The 16880-nt window shown below is 41.6% G+C and overlaps 1 protein-coding gene across 2 annotated transcripts in view; it reads left to right on the top strand.

The window, feature by feature from the left end:
- Positions 1 to 16880, top strand: part of SYVN1 (synoviolin 1) — a 198828-nt gene that overhangs the window by 115738 nt on the left and 66210 nt on the right. For both annotated transcript variants that reach the window (XM_053720119.1, XM_053720120.1), the window contains exons 8-10: positions 4208 to 4307; positions 4396 to 4461; positions 6008 to 6124. In XM_053720119.1, the coding sequence (XP_053576094.1) occupies positions 4208 to 4307; positions 4396 to 4461; positions 6008 to 6124 (283 nt within the window). The remainder of the gene's footprint in view (positions 1 to 4207; positions 4308 to 4395; positions 4462 to 6007; positions 6125 to 16880) is intronic.

Here is a 16880-nt window from a genome sequence, read left to right as displayed (position 1 = left end):
TCAAGGTCCCATCGTTCAAGATGGAAACCATTCGAACTATCCTTCCTTCCATCCAGGAAGGTCAATTCATGACCACGGTGGATTTAAAGGATGCGTATCTACATATTCCTATCCACAAGGAACATCATCGGTTCCTAAGGTTTGCATTCCTGGACAAACATTACCAGTTTGTGGCGCTTCCTTTCGGATTAGCCACTGCTCCAAGGATTTTCACAAAGGTACTAGGGTCCCTTCTAGCGGTACTAAGACCAAGGGGCATTGCAGTAGTACCTTACCTGGACGACATTCTGATTCAAGCGTCGTCCCTCCCTCGAGCAAAGGCTCACACGGACATCGTCCTGGCCTTTCTCAGATCTCACGGCTGGAAAGTGAACGTGGAAAAGAGTTCTCTATCCCCGTCAACAAGGGTTCCCTTCTTGGGAACAATTATAGACTCCTCAGAAATGAGGATTTTTCTAACAGAGGCCAGAAAGACAAAGCTTCTGGACTCTTGTCGGATACTTCATTCCGTTCCTCTTCCTTCCGTAGCTCAGTGCATGGAAGTGATCGGGTTGATGGTAGCGGCAATGGACATAGTTCCTTTTGCGCGCATTCATCTAAGACCATTACAACTGTGCATGCTCAGTCAGTGGAATGGGGACTATACAGACTTGTCTCCAAAGATACAAGTAAATCAGAGGACCAGAGACTCACTCCGTTGGTGGCTGTCCCTGGACAACCTGTCACGAGGGATGACATTCCGCAGACCAGAGTGGGTCATTGTCACGACCGACGCCAGTCTGATGGGCTGGGGCGCGGTCTGGGGATCCCTGAAAGCTCAGGGTCTTTGGTCTCGGGAAGAATCTCTTCTACCGATAAATATTCTGGAACTGAGAGCGATATTCAATGCTCTCAAGGCTTGGCCTCAGCTAGCGAGGACCAAGTTCATTCGGTTTCAATCAGACAACATGACGACTGTTGCGTACATCAACCATCAGGGGGGAACAAGGAGTTCCCTAGCGATGGAAGAAGTGACCAAGATTATTCTATGGGCGGAGTCTCACTCCTGCCACCTGTCTGCTATCCACATCCCGGGAGTGGAAAATTGGGAAGCGGATTTTCTGAGTCGTCAGACATTGCATCCGGGGGAGTGGGAACTCCATCCGGAAATCTTTGCCCAAGTCACTCAACTATGGGGCATTCCAGACATGGATCTGATGGCCTCTCGTCAGAACTTCAAAGTTCCTTGCTACGGGTCCAGATCCAGGGATCCCAAGGCGGCTCTAGTGGATGCACTAGTAGCACCTTGGACCTTCAAACTAGCTTATGTGTTCCCGCCGTTTCCTCTCATCCCCAGGCTGGTAGCCAGGATCAATCAGGAGAGGGCGTCGGTGATCTTGATAGCTCCTGCGTGGCCACGCAGGACTTGGTATGCAGATCTGGTGAATATGTCATCGGCTCCACCTTGGAAGCTACCTTTGAGACGAGACCTTCTTGTTCAGGGTCCGTTCGAACATCCGAATCTGGTTTCACTCCAGCTGACTGCTTGGAGATTGAACGCTTGATTTTATCGAAGCGAGGTTTCTCAGATTCTGTTATCGATACTCTTGTTCAGGCCAGAAAGCCTGTAACTAGAAAGATTTACCACAAAATTTGGAAAAAATATATCTGTTGGTGTGAATCTAAAGGATTCCCTTGGGACAAGGTTAAGATTCCTAGGATTCTATCCTTTCTTCAAGAAGGATTGGAAAAAGGATTATCGGCAAGTTCCCTGAAGGGACAGATTTCTGCCTTGTCGGTGTTACTTCACAAAAAACTGGCAGCTGTGCCAGATGTTCAAGCCTTTGTTCAGGCTCTGGTTAGAATCAAACCTTTGACTCCTCCTTGGAGTCTCAATTTAGTTCTTTCAGTTCTTCAGGGGGTTCCGTTTGAACCCTTACATTCCGTTGATATTAAGTTATTATCTTGGAAAGTTTTGTTTTTAGTTGCAATTTCTTCTGCTAGAAGAGTTTCAGAATTATCTGCTCTGCAGTGTTCTCCTCCTTATCTGGTGTTCCATGCAGATAAGGTGGTTTTACGTACTAAACCTGGTTTTCTTCCAAAAGTTGTTTCTAACAAAAACATTAACCAGGACATTATCGTACCTTCTCTGTGTCCGAAACCAGTTTCAAAGAAGGAACGCTTGTTGCACAATTTGGATGTTGTTCGCGCTCTAAAATTCTATTTAGATGCTACAAAGGATTTTAGACAAACATCTTCCTTGTTTGTTGTTTATTCAGGTAAAAGGAGAGGTCAAAAAGCAACTTCTACCTCTCTCTCTTTTTGGATTAAAAGCATCATCAGATTGGCTTACGAGACTGCCGGACGGCAGCCTCCCGAAAGAATCACAGCTCATTCCACTAGGGCTGTGGCTTCCACATGGGCCTTCAAGAACGAGGCTTCTGTTGATCAGATATGTAGGGCAGCGACTTGGTCTTCACTGCACACTTTTACCAAATTTTACAAGTTTGATACTTTTGCTTCTTCTGAGGCTATTTTTGGGAGAAAGGTTTTGCAAGCCGTGGTGCCTTCCATTTAGGTGACCTGATTTGCTCCCTCCCTTCATCCGTGTCCTAAAGCTTTGGTATTGGTTCCCACAAGTAAGGATGACGCCGTGGACCGGACACACCTATGTTGGAGAAAACAGAATTTATGTTTACCTGATAAATTTCTTTCTCCAACGGTGTGTCCGGTCCACGGCCCGCCCTGGTTTTTTAATCAGGTCTGATAATTTATTTTCTTTAACTACAGTCACCACGGTACCATATGGTTTCTCCTATGCTATTATTCCTCCTTAACGTCGGTCGAATGACTGGGGTAGGCGGAGCCTAGGAGGGATCATGTGACCAGCTTTGCTGGGCTCTTTGCCATTTCCTGTTGGGGAAGAGAATATCCCACAAGTAAGGATGACGCCGTGGACCGGACACACCGTTGGAGAAAGAAATTTATCAGGTAAACATAAATTCTGTTTTTTCCTTCATGACTCAGAGCATACCATTATTAACAACTTTCTAATTTAATTCTAATATACACTTTGCTTAGTTCTCTTGGTATCCTTTATTGAAAAGCATATCTAGGTAGGCTTAAGGAGCTGAGAGCTGATTGGTGGCTGCACATATTTGCCTCTTGCCATTGCCTTTCTAGCATATTTAACTAGCTCCCAGTAGTGCATTGCTCCTCTTATAACAAATACCAAGAGGATGAAGCAAAATTCATAATAGAAGTAAACTGGAAGGTTGTATAAAATGTAAGTTCTATCTGAATCATGAAAGAAAAATGTTGGGTTTCGTGTCCCTTTAAGCAACAGCAATGCACTACTGTCAGCTAGCTGAACACAGTCAGCCAATCACAAGAGAGAAATGTGTGCAGACAGGCACCAATCAGCAGTTATATAGTGCTGCGGAATCTGTTGGCGCTCTACAAATAACCGATAATAATAATAATCTCTCGCTAGTGTATGATATGTGCGTATTCATTTTGAACAAGGGATACTAAGAGAACAAAGCACATTTGAAAATAGAAGTGAATTTAAAAGTGTCTTAAAATTACCTGCTCTATCTGAATCATGCAAGTTTAAAGGACCACTAAACACAAATTGTTAACTACATGATTTTGAACCTTCATATCAGAATAATTTTGCATTGAAAACTGCAGCTTTATTTTGGCAAATGACTATTGTTTTATGTTTATTCATTTCCCTGACCCACAGAACAAAATAATCTTTTCTAACCAATCACAAACTAATATCCAGATATAACACAAACTGTTTGCACATGTGCAGTTGAGAGAGATTGGGGAAGCCGGCCCTGGTTTAGCACTGATTCTCCTATCATGACTGTTGATGCAAAACTGATAATCCACCTTTTACAAACATGTGACTGCTGACAGTCTTGGGGGGGGGGGAGTAAAGTAAACAAAAGCTCACATAACTTGCCTAAAATAATAACCCAAACCTCCCTGGGAGAAAGTAAAACAAGCACACATTTTATATGTATTCTACAGCAAAATAAATAATGAATGTATATTGCAATAATGAAACATGTTATACGCTGTTGAAATGTCAAGCTTAATGGTCCTTTAATTTTTGACTTTCCTATCCCTTTAATGATAAGTAAATAACGCAAATTAAGTAGAAAAAAGGTCTTGTGGTCTTAATATTTAACGTCCCATCTGTGTCCCTATTTTATAGGCTTTATAAAGGTTGTGCTGTACATGGCCTTTATGATTATCATGGTTAAGGTGCATACGTTCCCTCTCTTTGCTATTCGTCCCATGTACCTGGCAATGAGGTAAGTAAATGAGTCAGTCGCTCATCTTTATTTCATAGATGCTTTTTTTTTTCATCACTATTTGAAACCTACTTATTGTTCTTTACAGGCAGTTTAAAAAAGCAGTAACGGACGCCATCATGTCCAGAAGAGCAATCAGAAACATGAATACACTGTAAGTGAGAGGGGGGGGGGGGGGGTTAGGGATTGATAGTGGGTTAGCGAGAGCAGAGGAGGAATAATCCTAAAACGTATAATTAAAGGGTCAATGGCTGCACTGTACAAGTTCTGTTATCTATATGAAAGAGCATTCAAAAATGTCCATTTGTTCATGAAAATGTGAAATAAAATCTGTTTAAATTGATCATGATATATATGGTATAGCCATATTGGTTGTGTACTTCCTTTAAATGCTCATTGTCTGATAGGCGCTTGCTACTAATCCTTATTGTCTGATAGGCGCTTGCTACTAATCCTTATTGTCTGATAGGCGCTTGCTAATCATCTTCATTGGCTAATAGGCGCTTGCTACTTATCCTCATTGGCTGATAGGCGCTTGCTACTTATCCTCATTGGCTGATAGGCGCTTGCTACTAATCCTCATTGGCTGATAGGCGCTTGCTACTAATCATCATTGGCTGATAGGCGCTTGCTACTAATCCTCATTGGCTGATAGGAGCTTGCAACTTATCCTCATTGGCTGATAGGCGCTTGCTACTAATCCTCCTAATCCTCATTGGCTGATAGGCGCTTGCTACTAATCCTCATTGGCTGATATGTACCTTAATGCAAATACATATATATGCATTTCTAGGAAGGTTACAAGTGATACTGGTGTGTGTTTATCTTTTTCTAAAATGTTTAGAATTACCAATATGTTAATTGCTGCTCATATGGATGACTGGACATTTTTAAGTACAATTACTCTATATTAAAGGGATATGAAACCCACAATTTTTTTTCTTTCTTGAATCAGATAGAGCAGCAACTTTCTAATTTACTTCTATTATCAATTTTTATTCGTTCTCTTGGTATGTTTATTTAAAAAGCAGGAATGTAAGCTTAGGAGCCAGACCATTTTTGTTTCAGCACCCTGGTTAGCGCTTGTGGATGGCTACATTTAGCGCTACCCAGACATAAATTGGCCGGCTCCTAAGCTTAAATTCCAGCTTTTTTAAATAAAGATACCAAGAGAACAAAGAAAATAATGGGAGTTACTTAAAATTGCTGCTCTATCTGAAACATAAAAGAAAAAAATTGAGGTTTATATCCCTTTAATAAAATAGTGATTCTTATTTTTTTCAGCTAAAAGGCTATTTTAAAGATGACTTAAGTTTTTTTTTTTTTTTTTTTAATAATATGCTCTGTTAGAGAACACCTATTATGTTTAACGCTCACATAGGGGGTAAAACTCATTAAAGTGAGCTCTAGAGCAGAACTATACTACTGTGAGTTAGCTGAACACACCTGATGAGCCAATGACAACAAGCATATGTGTGTAGCCACCAATCACCAGCTAGCAGTCAGTATTACATTGCTGCAAAGAAGCTTTATAACCATACTGTTTGCTTAGATCTTTTTTTTATTATTATTATTTCCAAGCATTTTTATTTGTTGTTTGGTGCAGAGATTAGTGGCTTTACAAAGATTGATTGAATAGAGTTCTAGTTTATGAAAATTATCATTTTTTTTTTTTTTTTTTTTAAATAAACTTTATATAGATATCCCGATGCCACCGCAGAGGAGCTCCAAGCTGTAGACAATGTGTGTATCATCTGCAGGGAGGAGATGGTGACTGGAGCTAAGAGACTGCCGTGTAATCACATCTTCCACACTAGGTGAGTTCCTCTTCTCTTAAACTAGAGATGCTGTAAGAGAGACAGACTATTGACCACGTAGCTAATGAATAAAATCACTAGTCTTGGCATATTAAAGGGACACTCAAGTCAAAATTAAACTTTCATGATTCCGATAGAGCAGCAATTTTAAACAACTTTCCAATTTACCATTAACAAAATGTGCACAGTTTTTCTATATTTACACTTTTTGAGTCACCAGCTCCTACTGAGCATGTGCAAGAATTAAGAGAATTATGCATTTGTGATTGGCTAATGGCTGTCACATGATACAGGGGGAGTGGAAAAAGACATAACTGAAATTTGTCACACAAAAATCTACTACTCATTTGAAGTTCAGATTAAGCACTATTGCATTGACTTGTTATCTTGCATTTGTTGTTTATGCAAATCTACTGTATTTACTGGTCCTTTAAGGGGAACTATGGCTTTAAATTAAAATTGCTAGGAATGTGGACATTTATTATTAAATTTGATTAAAATGGTGTACCCTAATTCCCCCCCCCCCCCTTTAATATTGTACCTAAGATCCGTTTTACCTGCTAGAGTTTATTAATATGTTCACTAATAGCTCATTTACCTTTTATTCTGGCATTTAAAGGGACAGTCAACACCAGAATATTTGTTGTTTAAAAAGATAGATAATCCCTTTTATTACCCATTCCCCAGTTTTGCATAACCAACACAGTTATAATAATACATGTTTTACCTCTGTAATTACCTTGTATCTAAGCCTCTGCAGAGTGCCCCCTTATTTCAGTTCTTTGGACAGACTTGCATTTTAGCCAATCAGTGCTCACTCCTCAGTAAATTCATATGCGTGAGCTCAATGTTATCTATATGAAACACATGAACTAACGCCCTCTAGTGGTAAAAAACTGTCAAAATGCATTTAGATTAGAGGTGGCCTTCAAGGTCTAATAAATTAGCATATGAACCTTCTAGGTTTATCTTTCTACCAAGAGAACAAAGCAAAATAGGTGATAAAAGTAAATTGGAAAGTTTAAAATTAAATGCCCTATCTGAATCATGAAAGTTTATTTTGGACTTGACAGTCACTTTTTAAAATAGTGTGGGGGGGGGGGGGGTTGTCTGTGGTATCGCTACTTACATATTATTGGCTAGCCGAAGAAATGACACTCCCAACAGGAGGTAGGAGAGAGAAGCAATAAAATGTTAATTTCAGTTGTTCTCTATAAGAATTTGATAATAGAAGTAATTTGGAAATTTGTTTAAAATGGTATGTTTTATCTGAACCGCGAAAGCAAAATTTGAGGTTTTATGTCCCTTTAAATTGCCCCTAACAGTAGATTTATTTACAATATTAATGGCCTTGAACCTTTTAACGTTAAAAATATATATATATATATATATATATCTTTTCTCTTGCAAGGTGTATCCAGTCCACGGATTCATCCTTTACTTGTGGGATATTCTCATTCCCTACAGGAAGTAGCAAAGAGAGCACACAGCAAAGCTGTCCATATAGCTCCCCCTCTAGCTCCACCCCCCAGTCATTCTCTTTGCCGGCTCTAAGCACTAGGGTCTCTCTCGGGAGTGTAAAGTGAATGTGGTGTTAGAATTGTAGTTTTATCTTCAATCAAAAGTTTATTTTAAATGGTACCGGTTTGTACTATTTACTCTCTAGCAGAAAAGTGATGAAGATTTCTGCTGAGAGGAAAATGATTTTAGCATGTTGTAACTAAAATCCACTGCTGTTCCCACACAGGACTGAGGAGTACCAGAAAACTTCAGTTGGGGGGAACAGTTTGCAGGGTGATCTGCAATAAGGTATGTTCAGTCAATTATTTCTAGACAAGACTGAGATAATGCTAGAAGACTGACAAGATCCCCATGTGGGAAGGGTTAGCTATGTTCACAGACTTAGTAAGGAATTGAATGCTTACATAATAGGGCTAATATACCGGTTGACACTTATTCAGGGCAATCGATTGTTTGGCTAAGGAAAAATCGTTTTGCAAGACACTTTGAAAGCCCTTTTGGGTTTTTTCTGGGGTTATTAAAACATGGCTGTTTTTTAGTCACTTAGGAGTGATTTACTAGGCCTCAGATGTGCACTTAGAATTGCAGATAAGTTCATGCTGTTTCACATGGAGGGTCCTGCTGATGTTTGAGGGCCTAAAAGAAGCTATATTCCCCCAAATCTGATCCCTAAGGGAAGGTAGGGCCACAGCAAGGCTGTGGCAAGGTGCTGTAGTGATTTAACCAGGTGTTGGCTTTAGGCTGCTCCGGTTTGGGCATTAAGGGGTTAATCGTTTTGAAACTTGGGGTGCAATCTTATTAAGGCTTTAGCTACATACTGTCAATTTCAGAAAAGATTGGTGCATTTTTCACCGTTTTGTAAAATTGTGTGCTCTTTTTATCTCAGTAACGTTTTTCAAATTGTGTTTTTTATTTGATTAAAGTGATTCCAAGTCTGTTTGTGTACTCTACTAGTCTGTTAAACATGTCTGACACTAAGGAAAATCCTTGTTCAATGTGTTTAGAAGCCATGGTGGAACCCCCTCTCAGAATGTGTCCCACTTGTACTGATATGTCTATACACTTTAAAGATCATATTGTTGCACTTAAGAATGTGGCCCAAGATGATTTTCAGACTGAAGGTAACGAGGGTAGCCCGTCTGCCTCTCCCCAAGTGTCACAACCAGTTACGCCCGCGCAAGCGACGCCTAGTACCTCTAGTGCGTCTAACCCTTTTACATTACAAGACTTAGCGGCAGTCATGGATAATTCTCTTACAGCCTTCTTATCTAAACTGCCCGTGTTACCTGCAAAGCGTGATAGCTCCGTTTTAAGAACAGATTATGAGCATTCTGACGCTTTGGTAGCCGTATCCGATATACCCTCACAACGCTGTGAAGTGGGAGCGAGGAATTTGATGTCTGAGGGAGAAGTCTCTGATTCAGGAAGGGTTCCTCCCCAGACAGATTCAGATGCATTGACTTTTAAATTTAAACTAGAACACCTCTGTGTTTTTATTTAGGGAGGTATTAGCTACTCTGGATGACTGTGACCCTTTGGTGATCCCAGAGAAATTGTGTAAAATGGACAAGTACCTAGAGGTCCCTGTTTACACGGATGCGTTTCCGGTCCCTAAGAGGATTGCGGATATCGTTACTAGGGAGTGGGATAGGCCAGTGTCCCTTTTGTCCCCCCTCCTGTTTTTAAGAAAATGTTCCCCATTTCTGACCCCTCGTGGCAGACGGTCCCTAAGGTGGTGGGGGCTGTTTCTACACTAGCTAAACGCACAACCATACCAATTGAAGACAGTTGTTCTTTTAAAGACCCTATGGATAAAAAATTAGAGGGTTTACTTGTTCAACAAGGTTTTCTAATACAACCTATTGCCTGCATTATTCCTGTAACTACTGCAGTTGCTTTCTGGTTTGAGGCGCTGGAAGACTCGCTCCAGACGGAGACCTCATATGAGGAAATTATGGATAGAATTAAGGCTCTAAAGCTAGCTAATTCTTTTATCACTGACGCCGCTTTCCAAATAGCTAAGTTAGCGGTGAAAAATTCAGGTTTCGCCATTTTGGCGCGCAGGGCCCTATGGCTAAAGTCCTGGTCGGCCGATGTGTCGTCTAAATCCAAACTTTTGAACAATCCTTTCAAAGGGAAGACTCTATTCGGGCCTGAATTGAAAGAGATTATTTCAGATATCACCGGGGGGAAAAGGCCATGCTCTCCCTCAGGACAAAGCCTTTAAAACAAAGAACAAAGCTAATTTTCGTTCCTTTCGCAATTTCAGAAACGGCCCCGCTTCATCCTCTCCGGCTGCAAAGCAAGAGGGTAACGCTTCACAGCCCAAGGCAAACTGGAAACCTTACCAGGGCTGGAATAAGGGTAAACGGGCCAAAAAGCCTGCAGCTTGCCACCAAGACAGCATGAAGGGGTAGCCCCCGATCCGGGACCGGATCTAGTAGGGGGTAGACTCTCTCTCTTCGCTCAGGCCTGGGCAAGAGATGTACACGATCCTTGGGCATTAGAGATTGTAGCCCAGGGATACCTTCTAGAATTCAAGGACTCTCCTCCAAGGGGAAGGTTCCACATTTCTTGTCTGTCTACAGATCAGACAAAGAAAGAGGCGTTTTTACGCTGTGTAGAAGATCTACATACAATGGGAGTGATCCACCCAGTTCCAATTGCAGAACAAGGACTGGGGTTTTACTCAAACCTGTTTGTGGTTCCCAAAAAAGAAGGAACTTTCAGACCAATCCTGGATCTCAAAATTCTAAACAAATTCCTCAGAGTCCCATCATTCAAGATGGAAACCATTCGGACAATCTTACCAATGATCCAGGAGGGTCAATATATGACTACCGTGGATCTAAAGGATGCGTAGCTGCACATTCCTATCCACAAAGATCATCACCAGTTTCTCAGGTTCGCCTATCTGAACAAGCATTTTCAGTTTGTGGCTCTTCCTTTCGGGTTGGCCACTGCTCCCAGAATTTTCACAAAGGTGCTAGGGTCCCTCCTGGCGGTTCTAAGAGCAGTGGCACCTTACCTAGACGACATCTTAATTCAGGCGTCAACTTTCCAAAGAACCAAGTCTCACACGGAGATTGTATTGGCCTTTCTGAGGTCTCACGGGTGGAAGGTGAACATCAAAAAGAGTTCTCTCTCCCCCCTCACAAGAGTTCCATTCCTAGGAACCCTGATAGACTCGGTAGAAATGAAAATATTTCTGACGGAGGTCAGAAAGCTAAAACTCTTAACTACTTGCCGAGCTCTTTATTCCATTCCTCGGCCATCTGTGGCTCAGTGCATGGAGACAATCGGACTAATGGTTGCGGCAATGGACATAGTCCCTTTTGCTCGGATACACCTCAGACCACTGCAACTATGCATGCTCAAACAGTGGAATGGGGATTATGCAGATTTGTCTCCTCAAATTCAGTTGGACCAGGAGACCAGAGATTCTCTTCTCTGGTGGTTGTCTCAGGATCACCTGTCTCAAGGAATATGTTTCGCAGGCCAGAGTGGATCATCGTAACGACCGACGCCAGTCTGTTAGGCTGGGGTGCGGTCTGGGACTCCCTGAAAGCTCAGGGCTTATGGTCTTGGGAAGAAACTCTTCTCCCGATTAAACATTCTGGAGCTGAGGGCGATATTCAACGCTCTTCAGGCATGGCCTAAACTAGCGGCGGCCAAATTCATCAGATTTCATTCGGACAACATCACGACTGTAGCTTACGTCAATCATCAGGGGGGAACAAAGAGTTCCCTAGCGATGACGGAAGTAACAAAAATAATCAGGTGGGCGGAGGATCACTCCTACCATCTCTCAGCAATTCACATCCCAGGAGTAGACAACTGGGAGGCGTATTTTCTAAGTCGTCAGACTTTTCACCCGGGGGAGTGGGAACTCCACCCGGAGGTATTTGCCCAGCTGACTCAGCTATGGGGCACCCCAGAGTTGGATCTGATGGCGTCCCATCAGAACACCAAACTTCCTCTCTACGGGTCCAGGTCCCGGGATCCCAAGGCGGTATTGATAGATGCTCTAGCAGCGCCTTGGTCCTTCAATCTGGCTTATGTTTTTCCACCGTTTCCTCTCCTCCCACGTCTGGTTGCCAGAATTAAGCAGGAGAAGGCTTCGGTGATTTTGATAGCGCCTGAGTGGCCACGCAGGACTTGGTATGCAGACCTAGTGGACATGTCATCTGTCCCACCATGGTCACTGCCAATGAGGCAGGATCTTCTAATACAGGGTCCGTTCAAGCATCCAAATTTAGTTTTTCTACGTCTGACTGCTTGGAGATTGAACGCTTAATTCTATCAAAGCGTGGATTCTCTGAGTCAGTTATAGATACTCTGATTCAGGCTAGCCTGTCGCCAGGAAAATCTACCATAAGATATGGCGGAAATATCTTTGTTGGTGTGAATCCAAGGGTTACTCATGGAGTAAGATTAGGATTCCCAGGATATTGTCTTTTCTCCAAGATGGACTGGAGAAAGGATTGTCAGCTAGTTCCTTAAAAGGACAAATATCTGATTTGTCTATCCTGTTACACAAGCGTCTGGCAGAGGTACCAGACGTTTAAGCGTTTGCTCAGGCTTTAGTCAGAATCAAGCCTGTCTATAAACCTGTGGCTCAGCCATGGAGTTTGAATCTAGTTCTTTCAGTTCTTCAAGGGGTTCCGTTTGAACCTTGTTGTTATTTTGGAAAGTTTGTTTTTGATAGCTATCTCTTCTGCTCGAAGAGTTTCAGAATTATCTGCCTTACAGTGTGATTCACCTTACCTGGTGTTCCACGCAGATAAGGTAGTTTTGCGTACCAAGCCTGGTTTTCTTCCTAAAGTTGTTTCTAACAAGAATATTAACCAGGAAATAGTTGTTCCTTCTCTGTGTCCTAATCCATCTTCAAAGAAGGAACGTCTATTACACAATCTTGATGTAGTTCGTGCTTTAAAGTTCTATTTACAAGCAACTAAGGATTTCAGACAAACATCTTCCTTGTTTGTTATCTATTCTGGTAAGAGGAGAGGTCAGAAAGCGACTGCTACCTCTCTTTCCTTTTGGCTGAAAAGCTTCATCCGTTTGGCCTATGAGACTGCTGGCCAGCAGCCTCCTGAAAGAATTACTGCTCATTCTACCAGAGCAGTGGCTTCCACATGGTTTTTAAAAAATGAGGCTTCTGTTGAACAGATTTGTAAGGCAGCGACTTGGTCTTCACTGCATACTTTTGCCAAATTTTACAAATTCGATACTTTTGCTTCTTCGGAGGCTATTTTTGGAAAAAGGTTTTACAAGCAGTGGTGCCTTCCGTTTAAGGTACCTGTCTTGTTCCCTCCCTTCATCCGTGTCCTAAAGCTTTGGTATTGGTATCCCACAAGTAAAGGATGAATACACCTTGCAAGAGAAAACAGAATTTATGCTTACCTGATAAATTACTTTCTCTTGCGGTGTATCCAGTCCACGGCCCGCCCTGGCATTTAAGTCAGGTAAAAAATGTTTTTGTTTAAACTACAGTCACCACTGCACCCTATGGTTTCTCCTTTTTCTTCCTAACCTTTGGTCGAATGACTGGGAGGTGGAGCTAGAGGGGGAGCTATATGGACAGCTTTGCTGTGTGCTCTCTTTGCTACTTCCTGTAGGGAAAGAGAATATCCCACAAGTAAAGGATGAATCCGTGGACTGGATACACCGCAAGAGAAAGTAATTTATCAGGTAAGCATAAATTCTGTTTTTATAAGGGTCAAACACGATTATGTGCCAGCAACAGTAAAATAATAAAATGCTGTACCACATTAAAGCCTTTTTCTTTTTGCACTTGTCCCTTTAAACTCTTGTATTAATGTTTTTTGCCATTCTTTACTTTATTTTCAAGCGGAGCATATAAGGGTTTCTCAGCCTTCTCATTATTTTTATGGTCCAAATCCACATGTATAAAGGGATGTTAAACAGACAATACATGCTAATCATAATGATGTTTCTATCATGTAATTGGCAAGAGTCCATGAACTAGTGACGTATGGGATATACAATCCTACCAGGAGGGGCAAAGTTTCCCAAACCTCAAAATGCCTATAAATACACCCCTCACCACACCCACAATTCAGTTTTACAAACTTTGCCTCCTATGGAGGTGGGAGATTACCAATCAATATTTTAGAACTCTGTGCAATTCTCAGAGCTCTTCAGTTTTGGCCTCTGTTGAAGAGAGAACCGTTGATTTGTTTTCAGACAGACAATATCACAATGGTTGCATATGTCAATCATTAGGGTGGGACTCACAGTCCCCTAGCTATGAAAGAAGTATCTCGGATACTTGTTTGGACGGAATCCAGCTCTTGTCTAATTTCTGCGGTTCATATCCCAGGTGTAGACAATTGGGAGGCGGATTTTCTCAGCCGTCAGACTTTACATCCAGGGGAGTGGTCTCTCCATCCGGATGTGTTTTCTCAGATTGTTCAGATGTGGGGTCTTCCAGATATAGATCTGATGGCCTCTTATCTAAACAAGAAACTTCCCAGATACCTGTCCAGGTCCAGGGATTCTCAGGCGGAAGCAGTGGATGCGCTGACACTTCCTTGGTGTTATCAACCTGCTTATATCTTCCCGCCTCTAGTTCTTCTTCCAAGAGTGATCTCCAAGATCATCATGGAACAATCATTTGTGTTGCTGGTGGCTCCAGCATGGCCCCACAGGTTTTGGTATGCGGATCTTGTTCGGATGTCCAGTTGCCAACCTTGGCCACTTCCGTTAAGGCCGGACCTACTGTCTCAAGGTCCGTTTTTCCATCAGGATCTCAAATCATTAAATTTGAAGGTATGGAGATTGAACGCTTAGTTCTAAGTCATAGAGGTTTCTCTGACTCAGTGATTAATACTATGTTACAAGCTCGTAAATCTGTCTCTAGGAAGATTTATTATCAAGTTTGTAAGACTTACATTTCATGGTGTTCTTCTCATAAATTCTCTTGGCATTCTTTTAGAATTCCTATAATTTTACAGTTTCTCCAGGATGGTTTGGATAGGGGTTTTGTCTGCAAGTTCCTTGAAGGGACAAATCCTCTGCTCTTTCTGTTTTATTTCACAGAAAGATTGCTAATCTTCCTGATATTCACTGTTTTGTACAGGCTTTAGTTTGTATTAAGCCTATCATTAAATCAATTTCCCTTCCTTGGAGTCTTAATTTGGTTTTGAAGGCGTTACAGGCTCCTCCTTTTGAGCCTATGCATTCTTTGGACATTAAACTACTTTCTTGGAAAGTGTTGTTCCTTTTGGCTATCTCTTCTGCTAGAAGAGTTTCTGAGCTATCTGCTCTTTCTTGTGAATCTCCTTTTCTGATTTTTCATCAGGATAAGGCGGTTTTGCAGACTAAATTTGAATTTTTACCTAAGGTTGTGAATTCTAACAACATTAGTAGAGAAATTGTTGTCCCTTCCTTGTGTCCTAATCCTAAGAATCCTTTGGAAAGATCCTTGCATTCTTTGGATGTGGCAAGAGCTTTGAAATATTATGTTGAAGGTACTAAAGATTTCAGGAAGACTTCTAGTCTATTTGTTATATTTTCTGGTCCTAGGAAAGGTCAGAAGGCCTCTGCTATTTCCTTGGCCTCTTGGTTAAAGCTTTGATTCTTCAAGCTTATTTGGAGTCGGGTCAAGCATCGCCTCAGAGAATTACAGCTCATTCTACTAGATCAGTCTCCACTTCGTGGGCTTTTAAGAATGAAGCTTCAGTTGATCAGATTTGCAAAGCAGCGACTTGGTCCTCTTTGCATACATTTACTAAATTCTACCTTTTTGATGTATTTGCTTCTTCTGAAGCAGTTTTTGGTAAGTTTGATTCTTCTGCTGCTGTTTTTTCTTTTCTTCATGAGAATAATTTGGGTTGTGGATTATTTTTTCAGCATTTGGCTGTTGTTTATTTTGTATCCCTCCCTCTCTAGTGACTCTTGCGTGGAGTTCCACATCTTGGGTATTTGATATCCCATATGTCACTAGCTCATGGACTCTTGCCAATTACATGAAAGAAAACATAATTTATGTAAGAACTTACCTGATAAATTCATTTCTTTCATATTGGCAAGAGTCCATGAGGCCCACCCTTTTTATGGTGGTTATGATTTTTTTGTATAAAGCACAATTATTCCAAATTCCTTTGTTGATGCTTTTTACTCCTTTCTTTATCACCCCACTGCTTGGCTATTCGTTAAACTGAATTGTGGGTGTGGTGAGGGGTGTATTTATAGGCATTTTGAGGTTTGGGAAACTTTGCCCCTCCTGGTAGGATTGTATATCCCATACGTCCCTAGCTCATGGACTCTTGCCAATATGAAAGAAATGAATTTATCAGGTAAGTTCTTACATAAATTATGTTTTTCACAGCAAAGATTACCTTATATGTAGATGTATTTATTTCACTTCAAGCAAGATTTTATTATTTTGAAAGCCAGAGTAGGTTTACTCTGACCTTTTCTCGCAAGATTGGGTCTAGCCGTACTCCACATTAGTCTCTTCAGTAGGGCAGTGGTGACTTTAAAGCAGTTAGGAACTTGTGTGCTGGGCCTCACTGTAATTTCCTAACATGTCGCTACCCTAGTACAGAGAGCCAGAGTATGTTTACTCTGATCTCTCTTTTTTTTTCTACAGGTCTCTGTGAGGAGTGGCATCCTCTCACGTCGGGTAGGCTGTCCTCCTGCCGGACGGCAGGATGCAGGTAAGTGCCTTCTTGTTTTTTACTTGGCACTTTACAAACTGCAGAGATTAATTAAGGGACATTTTTTATCCTAGTTAGGATGTGTATTATGGCAACGGGCAGGCACTTAATGTGACAGAGACAGACTACTTCCCTCTTATTGATCATGAAGGGGTTAATCAGTTTAATGGGGCTCATTTTTATGGATGTCGGACAAGAATTGGCTGCAGACTTATGTATTTTACTGTTTTAATCGGTCTCTGTAGGAGGCAATATGGCTTAGCTCTAGCCACAGTATCTTAGGAGATTCTGTTGTCTCTGGATGCTTGCATTTGCTAAAGCCCTGTCATCCCTCAGGCCGTATTTTTAATTCTCTCTTCCACTCCTAGTTGGAGCGGTATGATTACTAGATTGGTTTAGGTAAATGGAACTTATAACATAGAGATTAGGGGACTTTTGAAAATCTGAGCGCTCTATCTCCTGTTTGCGTGCCGCATGGGCCATGACTCTGCCTTGAGTCCGGTCATGTGACATTGCCTCCGTATCTGTTAGAGAACGGAGTGGCATTG

The sequence above is a fragment of the Bombina bombina genome, chromosome 7, assembly GCF_027579735.1.
Source record: "Bombina bombina isolate aBomBom1 chromosome 7, aBomBom1.pri, whole genome shotgun sequence".
NCBI classification, from domain to species: domain Eukaryota; kingdom Metazoa; phylum Chordata; class Amphibia; order Anura; family Bombinatoridae; genus Bombina; species Bombina bombina.
The sequence above is the reverse complement of the archived record's forward strand: the minus strand, read 5'-3'. Positions and strand labels throughout refer to the sequence as shown.